This window comes from Erithacus rubecula (genome assembly GCF_903797595.1).
Source record: "Erithacus rubecula genome assembly, chromosome: 15".
NCBI classification, from domain to species: Eukaryota; Metazoa; Chordata; class Aves; order Passeriformes; family Muscicapidae; genus Erithacus; species Erithacus rubecula.
The window spans coordinates 16,798,476-16,813,265 of record NC_136667.1 but is presented as its reverse complement, the minus strand read 5'-3'; the positions used below and the strand labels follow the sequence as shown (position 1 = coordinate 16,813,265).

The following is a 14,790-nucleotide window of genomic DNA, read 5'->3' as shown; positions in this document are numbered from 1 at the left end:
TGCAAGTATTTTTTCTCACACATCTTGACATAACAAAGTATTAAATCTGAGATCATGGAATCACAGAGAAAAATCCCATTTGACCCAAGTTCTGACGAGAATTCCTATTTCTCAAGCTTTGGAACTGTGGAATATAAACCCTAAAGACCTGTAACCAATTGGCACCTGCTCCAATCCACCAGTCCTGGAAAAGAGAGGGAAAGTTTGGAGTTCAGTGATTGAATGATTCTTGTATGAAGTAGCTCCAAAAGTTTAGGAAGAGCAGGATTTTAATAGATGCTACCAAGTAGGAAGTATTACAGGATATTTATCTGGATTATTTGTGATTTTAACAGAATACAACTAGCATTGCAACTTCTTTAATCTTAAACTTCAGTTATGGGGAAAACCAAACAATTTACTTATATACTTTGAAAAAATTGAATCACTTAGTGAATTCAGTGCTGGATATTTGACCTCTGCAGAATTGAGTAAATTGCAGGGAAAACCATCCAGCCATTTCCACACAGGAAGAAGCAAATACAAAATGGAAGCAGACAATGTTTTTGGCCTTTTTAAGTATCTGAAACTTCTTCTCTAGATTATTACAGGCAGTCCCTATTGTGAGGGAGGAACCTGAGATGTGGAAGAAGGGTGACATTTCTGCTGGATTTGGATTCTGCCCACTTTCTACTCTTGACCAACTTTGCCAAGTGATAAGCCCATGGAAAATAGCAGCTTGAAGGGTTTGGCAGAGCTCCCCCTGCTCTGGCAGCCCCAGTGTGTGCAGACTCTGCACTCAGAGATTCCATGTGCCATTCCAAAAGTGCTGCAGTGCCAGTTTCTCCATGTGCCCACTGAGGACCCTGTGTGCTGCCATCTCCTCCCAGCTCAGTGCTGACCTGGCTGATCCTGCCCAGCCCCTCCAGGGCTAGCAGGGAGCAGAGCTTCCCCTGGGATTGCTGCTCCACTCTTGGAACAAGAGCAGGCAGGCTGGCTCTCCTGAGCTCTGTGACTCTCCTGGCTGGCAGCCATGCAGTGGAAAGGAGGGAGACATCCAGCTCCAGTGCAGAGGGGATAAAGAACATTATTAAAGCTATAAAACAAGTATTGCTTCAGTTTTAACTGACCTCTGTGTGTAGCAGGACCAAAAGTTTAGGGTATGAAGTGATATCAGCTAATACTCAACTGGTTTCTAACATCCAGCCTTCCTTCATCATCATCTCCCTCCTCACAACACTCCACCCCACAGTTCACATATCCTCCAAATGCTGGAGCAAAACTAAATAAACCTGATTTGGCCCCAGTCACATCCATAACTTCTGATTGTAACGGGCACCTTCTGGATTTAAAAAAAAAAAAAAGCAAGCACGGTTGCTAAAGATATTTTTGTTATGCACAGTACATTGGTTAGGGAAGGGAATTTGCACAGTAAATTCTGGCATTTCCTAATATTTAAGTGTGTAATTCAGACTCTTCAATTTTAATACTTTTAATCTCAAAACCAACACTAAAACATGTCTGCTATAATTTGCAAGTTTCAAAGACAATCTGTGTTCTACAGCAAGGAACCAAATGCTAATTTTTAACTACAGAGTACAAAGGGAGCAGATTTCTTTTTCCCAGTGTGCTCCTCAGAAAAATTCCACTTTGAGGTGCATCTCCATCACAGTTTATTTTACTGTTCTGCTGAAGCACCACAAGAGCAGTTTCTTTTTCCTGTTCAGTTTGATGCTGACATGAGGAGGTGTGTGCCACAGGCAGCAGACTCTCTCTCTAAACAAAACTTAAAAAGATAAAAACTACACACCAAAAAACCCATGGAAAATATTACCTAAGACAACAGGAGTTTGAAAATAAACTCTCTAATACAGGCAGCACACTCCTCTCCTGCACTCCACCACATCAACACAACTTTTAGCTCATTAAGCAGCAGAGATTGAAAGATTTTGCACCTGTATCCGGCCCAAGTTAAACTAAGAAATAAATGTAACAAGTTAAATTTGGAAACATTGTATTCAGTACTGACATGAAATAATTTCAATTTAATCACTGTCATGGAAGTTTAAACTTTATTATTATCTATTTCTAACTTAGAAGTAGAAATTTCCAGTATTAATTTTGACCTAGTATAGGACTCTAGTTGTTTTAAAAGTATTCTTTTCTTTTCAAATGTTTCCAGATTATATATAGAAATCTTTTTCAAATTACTATGAAATTACTATGAAAGCATAATCTCCAGAACTTCTTCCACCTAAAAGGACTGCAAAAGTGTCACTACAGCAGAAAAAACAAGAAAAAATATTTATAAATTCAGGAACACTGAACAAGGAACCCCTAGCACAGCAAATACCTGTGTGTTTAATAGCTCATATTTCAGAGAAGGGAAATTACAACAAGATTAGATTTTTTCACCTTTAGAAAGATTCAGAACTGAAATAATTATTGTACCAAAGGCCTATTGTGTCTTTATCCAGCTATCATCACATAAATCATATTAAGGCTTGGTATAATTACCCCAGTGAAGTGTGATATAGTGAAATAACAAGTTGGCTTTAGAATCACATTTACATTGAAAATGAACATAAAATGTCTTTTTACCTATACTTTTGTTTTTAGGTAATGCTGGAGGAGAGTTTGTGTCCTCAGATTCTTCTGATGAGTGAGCCAAGAAGTCATGGAGTTTCTGTACCAATGTATTCAACTTGCTCTCACTGTTAAAATACAAACAATATTCAGAGTCACACACCTCACTCCAGTTTATTAAACTTGAAAGTTTATGTTTAATCTCAATTAATACACATCCACAAGAGATTTAAACATTTTTTTTTCCTGCATGAGTATATCAGAGCAAATAAAAACCATAATTTTTGCAAATACTGAGTGAAATAGTAGGTGCAGCGTTATCGACAAAAAAGCATAAAAAGTGTGTTTTAAGTAATTTTCATTGTTTACAATTATTGACAAAATTCAAGAAAGTCTGAGTGGTAATGCTGCTATGACATGAAGACAGCAAAAAAATTAATATTCTATTTCAGAAGCCAGATAGGTTAGAAAAATAAAATTTTAATTTTATTACTAAAAATGTCACCTTTGGCATATAAACCACTAGAACAAGCAGAAGAATTTCACCTGCAAACTCAGAAATAAACAGATCCACTGAATATGACAATGAATAGCTCACTGAATATCCACTGAATATCAAAGTTTGCTGATGTAAAATTTTTATTAAATCTACCATCACATACATGTTGTTTGTGCTAATTTTGTCAAGAAACAACCATGGAGGACCACATCATTCCTTGCTATGTTTGAGTGCTGATGATTAATTCATAAAAAACAATCCTTGGCAACTTTCACCAGACGCTTTCAGAGCCCAGGAAGAGTCCTGGATACATTTATTGATTACAGTAAAAAGCAACATCTCCATGCCAGGCTTGCCTTGAAAAGCTGCTCCATTCCATAACCCCCATGTCACCCCTGGCATTTCACATGGTTTATTTCTCCCCAAACTGACAGAATTTCACAGGATAAGCTTTTCCAGCTGCCTGAAAGGTGTTCAGCCCTGTTCAGAGGGTGCCACTGAGCTCTTTGCTCCCTCCCCTCCTTATCAGCCCTCTGGAATCTGCAGCTGATCTGTCCTGACTCATCAGCCCTTATCTGCTGCTCCAGCCCTTTTCCCACTCCTGACATACCCAATCCCCAGCAGAAGTGAACCCAGATAAAGGCTTTCCACTGTTTGTTTCCCCATGAATTTCAAAACAATCTTCTAATTGCAAAAAGAAATTACATTTTCTATGCCTGTTTTATTAGTCATAAGAACTTTTGAATATTCACCCTGAGCAGTCACATTTACCATCACTACTATTGCTCTGAACACATCCATTTATTAACTTTTGACTTTCAATTTGTTATTGGTAGAAAAAAAAAAAAAATTTCATTTTATCAGAAGGACTTGCAGGTGAGTGCTCTCTTGAGCCAAGAGTGAATATCCTCACATCAATGCCAGTGACTATTCCAACCAGTAAAAATAACCACATAAAATACCATAAACCATCCACTTAGAAAAAAAATAATCTGCAATTTCTTCAAATCTCCCGAGGTACTCAAAATAAAACAAAATAGCACTTTGCAATGAAAAGATTTTCTGCATGAGTGAAGGGCACTTTTCTTTTGAGACTACATATGTACCATCAATCACTGGAGCAAGTCTGAAAGAGCAGAACAAAGCTCTTGAACTCTCAAGAGTACCTTAAAATTTTTCTCTCAATCTGTCCAAAAGTCTTTCCCTCTAATTACTGGACTCATGCTGCTACACAACTGCCAGTTCCCTAATCTTGGGCTTCCCTTTTTCTCATGGATGGAAGGCATACTTGGAAAACATTACAGAAGATGATAATGGTACACTGCAGTCTTAACAGCTTGCATGCTCTCCTTTAGAAAGGAGATTTAATGACAATTTACTCACATTAAGTGAAAAAAAAAATTAGAGTTGTTCAGAATTATTTGATAGTAAAAGCATATAAAGAGATTTTATATCCATTCCAGATGGTCTGAAGAAATAAAGCACATTTAGAAAGGCCACAAGAAAGTACATTTTTGGTAGTAAAAACGGTAACAACAAAAAAGCCACACATGTGGAATTCTGCTCATTTAGTTTATAAATAACTTGTTTTGGTAACAGCATTTTAGAAAGAAAATGGGAGCCATAGATGAGTTTAGCACTACTGCTGTCAATATAGAATGAATTCAGAATAGTATGCATGTGTCTTTGTGACTAATACTTGGAATATTATCTACTACCATTCATTAACTCTTATCCTAACGAATGTAAAATTATCATTTTCAGAGCAAAATGTTCTTGCTGACAACCAATCAAAAAAGAGGATCTACAAACTAATACTAAAAAGTCTTCTCAACTTGCTTTTTCTCTTGATTATTCATCACTTTGTACCATAAACCTTTGTTAAGGAATACCAGGTCAAATCTAAGATGTTACACTTATTATACTTCATTAGAGAGAAATGTTAATTTAGGGCAATGCTTTTTTTGGTTTTGTTAAAAGATTTTATGTCATGAATTTATACTTGAGAATAATAATCTGTTATTTTTGTTTCAAGCTTCTTCTGCAAAATGATGATTCTTTGCAGTACAGACCCAGCCACTATGAAATCCATCACAATCTATAAATGTGTGGTTTTTAATAAATATAGGAGCTTAAAAATGTAGAATTCTCTCTGAAGTACTACTGAGAGAAACAGGCTCCTCTACACTGCCAGTCCCCACACTATTCATTAGTGTCTCCACACTTGAGTTTTCTAAGCAAATGCCTTCCCCACCACCGTAGAGCTATTTCAACACTGTTCAGCCTAATTAAAACAGGACTGAAAGGGAACGTGCCCTGCTATTATTGATTTGGCCATGAACCTGATTTGTGACCTTGGGAGCTACCTTGGAATGTACCATTCCTTACCTCCATCCAGAGCAAGTGCTGCTAAAGCAAACAATAAATCCCTTAGAGCACAACAAAACAGCCAGATTGGGGAAGGACCACGCTGGGGCAGCCTGGGAGAGCTGCAGCCCATGGGAAGGACCCACATGGGAGAAGCCCATGGAGAACATCTCCCATGGGAGGGACCCCACACTGCAGCTGGGGAGGAGGGTGTATCTTGTACAAATAAAATTGCAACAAGCAGTTTGCATTTGGATCCAACTGGCCGCACATTCACGTGATGATATTTGTTCTGAAGGCAGGTGAGAGGATGAAAATCCATAACTAGGGCAGTGGAAGGAGCAGCACTGACCACATCAGCAGCAAACCCAGGACACATTGGACTCTCCTCTGAAACTGCACTGAAAACCTTCTTATTGCATTCCATTTCTATTTGCTTTCTTTAGACACTTTAAAAGTGGAAGTGGGGAATGTCCCAGTTATTGTCAACATCTGGAACAATAATTTGAATGTTGCATTTCTTTAAACAAACACCAACTATTATTCTAAACAAGAGTCCCTCATCTGCATTTCAACTGGCTCCTGAAAGTGGCACAGGAGTCCTTTCCTGCTTTTATCTATCCCAATATTGACAAATATGTTTTTTTTAACCATATGCTTTCCTTAAGTTCAATACTTGTGGCTTGCACTACTTTAAAAGTTTAAACATAGGAAAATCTTAGACAAGTTTTTTTAATTCATGTTTACAGTTGCTTCGAATTAAGTCTCAGTCGTTTTTCACTTTTGAAACTGAAACTGCAGAACTATTAAACAGACAAAATTAAACAATCCTTAGGAAAAATAATTACAGAAAAATAAAACCAGATGTACTTTTAAACTGCTAGTCTGTAGACTGCTACCCTCTGCTTCAGACTGTATCCCTGTGTGAACAGCAGAAATCCAACAACCCACAGCAAAACTCTCAAGATTTTATTTAGGATGGTGGGAAGAGAGACTGCTCCTAAGGTTTGATATAATCAGGCCAGTATTCTGTCACCTGCAAATCTTCATATAAGTTTTTCCTAATGAGAAGCAAAAGAATTAGAATTAGCCCAATTCAAAGATTTTGGTTACAAGGGTAGAGCCCACATTGTTGTTTCACATAAAATATGTCAATATTGTGGCTGAACAGACATGAATGAAATAGCTTAAAGCTGTGGGAAAGAGTGAGAGAGGATAAAACCTCCAGTAGTAAAGTAAAAATAAAATAACTTTCTTATCCCAATTTAAAAATTGAGTGAACACACCACACCTTCCATGCCCTAAGAAATCTACTTCTGTCAGAAAAAATACAACACCAGAATACAAATCAGCCTATAACTGTATTACTTGAACAAGTAAAATATGGTTTTATAATGATGGGGGGACAGAGCACTTCATCCCAGTGTTTGTTTTCTAACTCAACAATGGTTTTCTGCAGGCAAAAGCAACATGACACTGTAAATCCCAGATGAGACTCACATTTTGGACCTTACTCACACTGATACACCAATTCTGCCAAACCCAGTGAGGTCTGACACTCAGGATTCACACAACCTGTTTATGTTGGCATGCCCAAGGACACAATCCCTCACACCCTGCACACACCTGATGCCATCCACACCCAGTCCTCTCCTGTCTCCTCCACTCCACAGCAGGGACTCTGGAGATCCTTTAGTCCAACCCCCAGCACAAGCAGAGACAGCTACAGGACAACGTCCAGCCAGGTTCCAAGTGACTCCTCAGATGGAGACCCCACAATCTTTCTGGGTCAGCTGCTGGTGGATGACCATTATCACATTTCATTATTTCTCTGGTGTTTAGGAGGAACTGTACCACACTGAACTGACTAGATCAGATACATCAGAAAATACCTGAACACTAAAGCTGCGACTGAAAAGAGATGGAGGCATCCAGAACTCCATCAGAGATTCTGTACCTAACACTTTGTTAACACACATTCACTTTTTTACTTTGTTTAGAACTGACTTTTAATCCACAGGGACTTAATCAAGTGATACCTGGTACAATTGAAGACACTCAGTGATGTGGATGAAGTAATTTTGGATCTTAAACACAACATAACAGGTTCAGATGAGTAAACAGAATTATCTTCCTCCAGACACACAAGGGGAATGAGAAAGCAACAGTTCAAAGTCACTAAGAGACCCTTTATTTTGTTCAAGGAAGACGACACAATTTCTTTCTCTTAACATGGTGTGAGTTATCACAGTTCATTCCCTAAGTGAAAAAAAAAAACCAAAAAAAAAAAACAAAAAAACACAACCCCAAACCAAAAAACTTCGTTTTCAACCTGTTTCCTTAATAGGATCTTAAAAAACCCAAACAAACAACATCATCACAAACCAAGAAGGCAAAAGTAAGACAAAGAATCTCATTGTTAGGTTGGTTTCAATGCCACACTGAAATGTAACTTCAATGGTGAAATACACTGCAAGCTGGAAAAGACTGAAGCCACCACTTGAAAATCTAAATACATTTTCACCTTTATGAGACAAAAATCATGTAAAGTGCACACCTTATTCCATTGATTCAGGAAAGGAAGGTCAGTTTAGATCATATAACACACAAACCAAGCTGCATTTAAAATCTTTAAACACACTCTGTGGGAAGGAAGGAGAGGCCCCACAACCAAGAACATCAGGGATCCCTAACTCTAAAAATGCCTTTTGCTTCATTTGCCTTCTGCTCCCTGGAGCTGATCACAGGTTCTCAACAAAACCTCCTTCAGTACAACCCTGCTGAGAATCAAAGCCTGGCCCTTCAACTCTCCCACACACTCCAAACCACAGCTTTGAGGGCTGCACCTCATCCAAAGCACAGGTTTTCCTTTTACAAGATAAAAGGCATCTCAGTCTCAAATTTATTGCCTATTTTGCAGTTTTGCTTTACATGACAGATGCATTTGCCCAACAAAGCTTCTAGGCTGAACCTATTAAAGCCTACAGTTGGACCCACTCAGACAGAAATTTCTACAACTATGCAGCTTTTGGACTTGCAAATAAACTGCTTCAATGGCACTACAGCTGACACTGGTCAGCAGCCTGTGTCATCAAGTTCTTGATTTTTTTCAAGGTTTCACTCCTTTTCTAGCAAAAAAACCCCAACACACATCAATCTATCATCACACACCTGAGTGACAGCTACATTTCATCACAGACTATGAAAGCTTTATGCTCCTCCTTTAGTTAAATAAATCAGGACACTTCTCCTCTTAAAGTCAACATAAAACCTTCCATTATATTTGCCACTGATGTTCTACAATTTCTCCTTTCTCCTGCTGCCACACCAATGGAACAGACTGCCACTGACCCATCCATGAACTCATTCATGTTTCCAAATGACCTGCAGGCATGAGCTGAGCTCCAGCCATACAAAATGTGATTTCATGAGGTTCAGCACTATCCTTAGGCTTCCCCTTTATCAAAGACACTTCTGGTAATCCAATTTAAAATGTACTTGGTCACAGGCTGCAGACATTTGTTTTTATGGTGAGCACAGCATATTTTAGCATTACTTTGGTATTTTCTTTAGGTGAGGCACAGGTAATAAAAAGCACTCTCTTTTCCACCCTTCAAGCAGAGGGTACAAGGAGTTGGTCTGTAACAGAACTGAGAATTCCAAATTCCCCAATGTTAAGGTCATCCTGTTGCAGAATTTGTATTACACACCAAATTGTTTTCTACAAAATGAAGGTACCTTTAATTAAGCCCTATGAAGACCCTGATACAAAGCCTGCAAAGCCCTAACAGACAGTATTGTACAAAAGCAGAAATAACTAAGTCTCTGCAGTAAGTTTCTCTCTCAGAGAACTTCATTTCAGTGCTGCAGATAATGTGTTCTGGGGCATACCTGGCACTTAAGATGACACAGTTTTGCTCTTCTTCAGTTAGAACTGAAGAATCTGCCTATACCCATTCCAGAACAGTGTGGAAGACAGAGAACTTTCACTGTCCCTTTAGGGAATACAGAAGATTATGTGTTGACTTACTTCCAATTATATCATCCTGGCATCAAGTAACACACCTCAAACAACCCTGCAATATCACTCAGAACAAAGACATTCAACTGACTCAAAAATGCAGTCAATTTAATGAAAACTTTAAAACCAAATGACCACTATCAAAATGTGAGGTGAAAAGTCTGGATAAAAACCCCCCAAGAACAAAGTCTATCTTGCCAATTTTAAAAGAAAACAACACTACATTTATTGACTACCAGAGAGTTCAAGTGAGGAATATTCAAAACTTGTTTTCTTTTCTGCTGTGCTTATTTTGCACAGTGTATGAACTGGCAGGAACAGGTTAGGTCACTATGACGAACAAATATACCAAAAGTTTTTGGGGCAAAAGCTATTGAGGAATCTTTATAAATACTTACAGAGGCAGCACTTTTTAAAAGTTCTTAGGGAGTTATTCAAGTTTTCATCATTTTAAATAAAAGTATTCTTGTAACAAAAGTCTAAAACTTCTCTGGGAGCAGACTAGTATTGATTGGTGATTTTCCTCTAAAACACTGGAAGTAAATCTTCCACAAGTGCTAGGAGTACATTTTCCATCCAAATTCAGTTTTTTGCACATCTTCCCAAGAATTCTAACAGCAATTCCCCAGTCTTTTATTTCTGCACACTTCTGACAAGGACAGAACTGCAGAGAGCAGAGGATGAAGTGACAGAAACACAGGCAGCTGACAGCTAACAGCACATGTGGGAAATGGGAACAAAAGAGGAAGACAGAGTGTGTTTTTCTTTTTCATTTCCTTCTCTCCAACTCCAGTTAAAAGAAGAACTGGACTGGACAGAAATAAGGCAAAGCCCATGCAATGGGTTCATCACAAACCTGCAGGGCCATGTCCAGCTCCTGACACAGATCTTGTGAAGTACAAACTGCTCAAGATGAGCTCTGCACGGGATGGGAATTGTAGCAAACATTTAAACTGAGTTTGTGAACAGAAGGAAAGTTTGGAGTATCAAAAGATTGTTATGTCATCTACTTAAAAGCAGTTTAGCACAGGATTGCTTACTCTGTGAGCAGATCCCACCCAAAGACTGCACACGACCTCAGATCTATTCTGTCCATGCTTTTTGATCTTCAAGATCACAAATAATCTGAAATAATTCCAGCCTCTCTGCAGCAATCTAAGAATTGTATAGAAAATTTATGAGCTTCAGTATCCTCTTCCTCCAAAGCAGCCCCTTGCTAGAAACACTAACATAAAAATATGGAAAGGGTTAAGCACAAATCCTGCATATTACAGACCAGGAACAAATGGTTCTAAAAAAAGGCAAACAAGGTTATGGACAACAGGGAACAAAATATGACAATCATAATAAAACAAAAAGCAAATCAAATGGAAGAATGTTTTTCAGAATATAAAATATGAATGGTGACTGTAAACCAGACCACAAGTATTAGTAACTCAAATCTTTTTGTTCTACAAAAATCAAACTCTTAACTTGATTTTCAAGGGCTGGAAAAGAAAAAGGAGAAAGCCACTTAATTAGCACTTCAGTCTATACAAAATAATCACTCCCACAAAAGAAGTTGTTTAAACTGTCAAAGTACTTTAAGAACACAGAGAAGAAAGAGTGGGAGTAGGAAGGAAAAATGATGAGAGATGGACAATCCCTGTCTTACAAAATAAGGAAGAAAATACACTCAGAAGAAACTGCTAAGTGCTGGGAAGTCACGCACCAAATAATGTGTATTTGAAACGCTCATGACCTACATCAGCATGTGATCAACTTCAACAGCGATGACAATCATCAAAACCCTCCTTTTTCTAGATTCCTAATTGGAAACGTTAATACTTCAAAAACAAGCAGTATAAACGAAGAGATAATCCACTATCTCTAACTTTTGTCTAAAATACCACAGCAGTTATGAACCACTCAAAATAAGGCAGGAGGTGAAGATACACAAATATGACCGCACAAAAAACTTTAGGCAAGGCTCAGCACTAAAGGCAGAGTGATGAGCAGTAAAGACACAGGGGTGTTTGTCCTACAGGGTTTGAAGAGGTGAGAGGTGTTTGTGAGGGTCAAGCGCCAACACCTCATGGCTCGTGTAGCGCCTCAGGCAGGCGGCGCGTCGGCGAGTGATGGACTGCGGGGTCAGAGCCGCGGGGATGCGGACAGAACCGAAAGCACACAAAGGCAACTCTTTATTAACACTTTAACATGGCGCCTCGCTCAGCCCCACTTCGCGGGCGTTTGTCGGTTGCCGCCGTTCCGCGCCAGCCCCGCGGCCGGACGGGGCGGAGCGGCGGCCGCTGCCGTGCCCGGCGTGAGGCGCGCCCGGGGGCTCGGTGGAGCTTCCCCGCCGCGCTCGCACGTGGGGCGGGGGCCGCCCCCGGGGCCTTCCCGCCGCACGGCGCGGTCCTTCCCACCTCCGCGCCGGGCCCGGCCCCGCCGCCCGGGCCGAGCGCCGCGCTGCTCCCCCCATCCCCAGCCCCGGCCCCGCCGCCATCCCGCCTCCCGCCAAGGCTGCGCCGCGCTGGGCCCGGCCCCGCCCCACCCCGCGCGGGGCCGCGGAGCCGCCCGGCCCGGCCCTACCTCACGGGCTCTGCGGTCATGACTCCGCCGCCGCTGCTCGGAGCGGAGCGGGCGCCCGGGCCGGGGCCGCGCTCAGGCGCTGGGCGCAGACAAAGCCGCGGCCGCCGCCATCGCCAGCGCCGCCGCCATCTTATCGGAGGGAGCCTGAAGGGACCTGCCTCCTGCCGCCGTCCTCCTCCGCCGTCTCCCATTGGCTCGTGGCCGCCCACAGCTATTTTCTGATTGGGCGGCACCGCGCCGACTGTTGCTAGGGCAGTTTACGTCACCATCCCAACCTTCCCCGAGCTGATTGGCTGGGGCGGTGCTGACGTCACGTTGGCGTCATGGACCGAGGCCCGTGACATCATTTCGTAACAAAGTGCACTGACACCTGTGCCCAGCAGGGGGCCCCAGCGCGCGGGCGCGGCCATGGCGGCGGGAGCCAGGCGCTGACACATCCCGGGGATGGACAGCGGGGGGACAGGAGCTGGTGTCACACAGGGACAGGCACCGCTTCACTGCAGGAGAACCACGGTGTTGGGCACCTCTGCAACCTCGGTTCAGCCAGGGCAGGTTCATCACAGCGTTGAGACACGTCACCCTTACAGAGAGTGACAAGGAGCAGCTGCCCAAACTCATAGTAACAGCACTACAATGACCCTCCTACTGTGTCAGGATCCCCAGAACAACTCTGCTCCTCTGCAAGGATCACCACAACCACCCTCCTCCTTCAACAGGATCACCAGGGTGATCCTCCTGTTCCATGGGCATCACCAGAATGACCCTCAGCCTCTCCAGGGATCACCATCCTGACCCTCCTCCTCCAAGGGGATCAGCAGCAAGACCCTCATCCTCTGCTGGAAGCAGCACTGGAACTCCAAACAAGACAGGGATAACCTAAACCACACACAGCAGCCCCAAGTAAACCCTGCCTGGGGCAGCTTCAGCCCAGCGTGGCTACAACTTCTTCTCTTTGATCAGAAAATCCTCTAGATAAGGAAATGCATCATTGGCAGTTACACCTAAGAACGCCAAGACAATTTTCCCTGCTGGTACTAGCAGCTTCCACACTCCTGTCAGATGTTAGAATGTTGTGAAAGGAGGATTGGAATGCAGCCCTCCTCAAGGGAAAGTTGCTGAAGGTTTTTGTGAGGAGATGATTGAACTCAGCAGGCTGGAGTTGTGTGTGAGCTTCCATCACCACATGGGACCAAAGAGAACAGACCATCAAAGCCCAGCTCAGTACCACACAATCTGAAACAGGTGACAAGTATTAGTCACTTACTGTAAAGAAAACCAGTTTTGAAAATTAATCTATTTTCCTGCAGAAACTAAAGAAAAAATAAAACATATCTACTCACCTGGTTTCATAAACAATGTATGAAACATGAGAAAATACCCAAGCAAATCACCCCTAACACCCATTTCATTCAGTGGTAATAGAACCAACGGTACTTGCACACTTCAGCACATCCAAGCTTACACATCTCCCAGGGTAATTCTCCAAACAGGTCTAAACACAATTTGCTTTAGAATGTAACATTTTACCCAAAACCTGTACCAAGTATCTGCTGAGTTGAGTAACAGCAAAGAGCAGATTTAGCAGCACCTTTGTTACCAAACTCTGTCAAATATCAAAGCATTACCTGCCTTCTCACTCGATTTTAGGAGGAGGAAAAAAAATACCCATAGTAACTGACTGCAACAAATTCCATTGAAATTGCAAAAAGCCATTCTAGGTGTTCTGCCACCAGTGAGATGAAGGAAACAGGAAGCATTACCCAGTCTTAGCTCTGCATTAGGATCCCAACCGTGTGATTAAAATAGGAACACAAAACATTCATTTTTCTCCTCAAGGGATTTAGTCAGCATTACCAACTAATATCCCACTGATTTAGAAGAACATAGATTTATTACTATTGCTCTCTAATATTTTATTCTTTCATTATTTCCTTGGGGAAGGTATTTGAAAGCAGTTTAAAAACTCAAATTTAATTGCCTCCAGTTCATAACTTTTATCTGAAGTCACAGATGAGAAAGGAAACCTACTGTGAGAAAAGGTCGAGATAAAGTAAAAATGGAAATGCTTCCAATCACTCTGGAACACAAAACCTGACATTATCATGAGGTTGTGAAAAAACAGATTGGAGAAGCACAGAATCTTTCTGTACACTGCAATCTGTGTACAGGCAGATACTGAGTGCATCTGCAGGGAAACACACTTCACATCCTCCAGACCTGCACCCAGCTAAGCTCCCTCAGCAAATCCCCTGCTCCAACAGGCTTGGCAGAGTCAGGATTCAGAGCTCAGCCTGCAGGACAAACCACTGCAGAGTCTCAGGACACCCACTGTTTCTCTCTATAATGATAGCAATTAGTTTTCTTAAGTACATATTACCCTACTTTTAAAGGAACATGGCTGAAAGACATGTATAGCTATCAATTGACAAGAGGATATTTTAATAACTTGATGTGCTCCTGACCTAGAAATACAAACTACATATACATCTCTTTCATATTATTATTATAAAAGTAGCACAATTAATCCAGACCAATAAAAGGCTATGCTTAAATTAATTTTGTGGGAATGATCAAGATCTGAGCTGTTAATTGGAACAGGTTATTTGCAATGAAATTCTCTCTTCCTTAGACAAAAAGCATGAAAAACTGAAAACAGGTGATGCTCACTCAAGGGTCTGGGTTTGCTCTTTGTGTTGCTGTTGCTCTAATCCTCTTAGGAAAGTCCAAAGGAAGGTGTGGAGTGTCTTGAGCAGTGGTTTGTACTTGA

The 14,790-nt window shown here is 41.3% G+C and overlaps 1 protein-coding gene across 3 annotated transcripts in view; it reads right to left on the bottom strand.

Moving 5' to 3' along the window:
- ATRX (ATRX chromatin remodeler) overlaps nucleotides 1-12,284 on the bottom strand; it is a 64,971-nt gene extending 52,687 nt beyond the window's left edge. For 2 of the 3 annotated variants that reach the window (XM_079318943.1, XM_079318944.1), the window contains exons 1-2: nucleotides 12,024-12,284; nucleotides 2,581-2,693 (exon numbers count right to left, since the gene is read on the bottom strand). In XM_079318943.1, coding sequence (XP_079175069.1) covers nucleotides 2,581-2,693; nucleotides 12,024-12,214 — 304 coding nt within the window. In that variant the 5' untranslated portion in view covers nucleotides 12,215-12,284. The remainder of the gene's footprint in view (nucleotides 1-2,580; nucleotides 2,694-12,023) is intronic. The other variant, XM_079318945.1, reaches the window with a different exon arrangement.
- Between the last annotated feature and the right edge of the window lie 2,506 nt (nucleotides 12,285-14,790).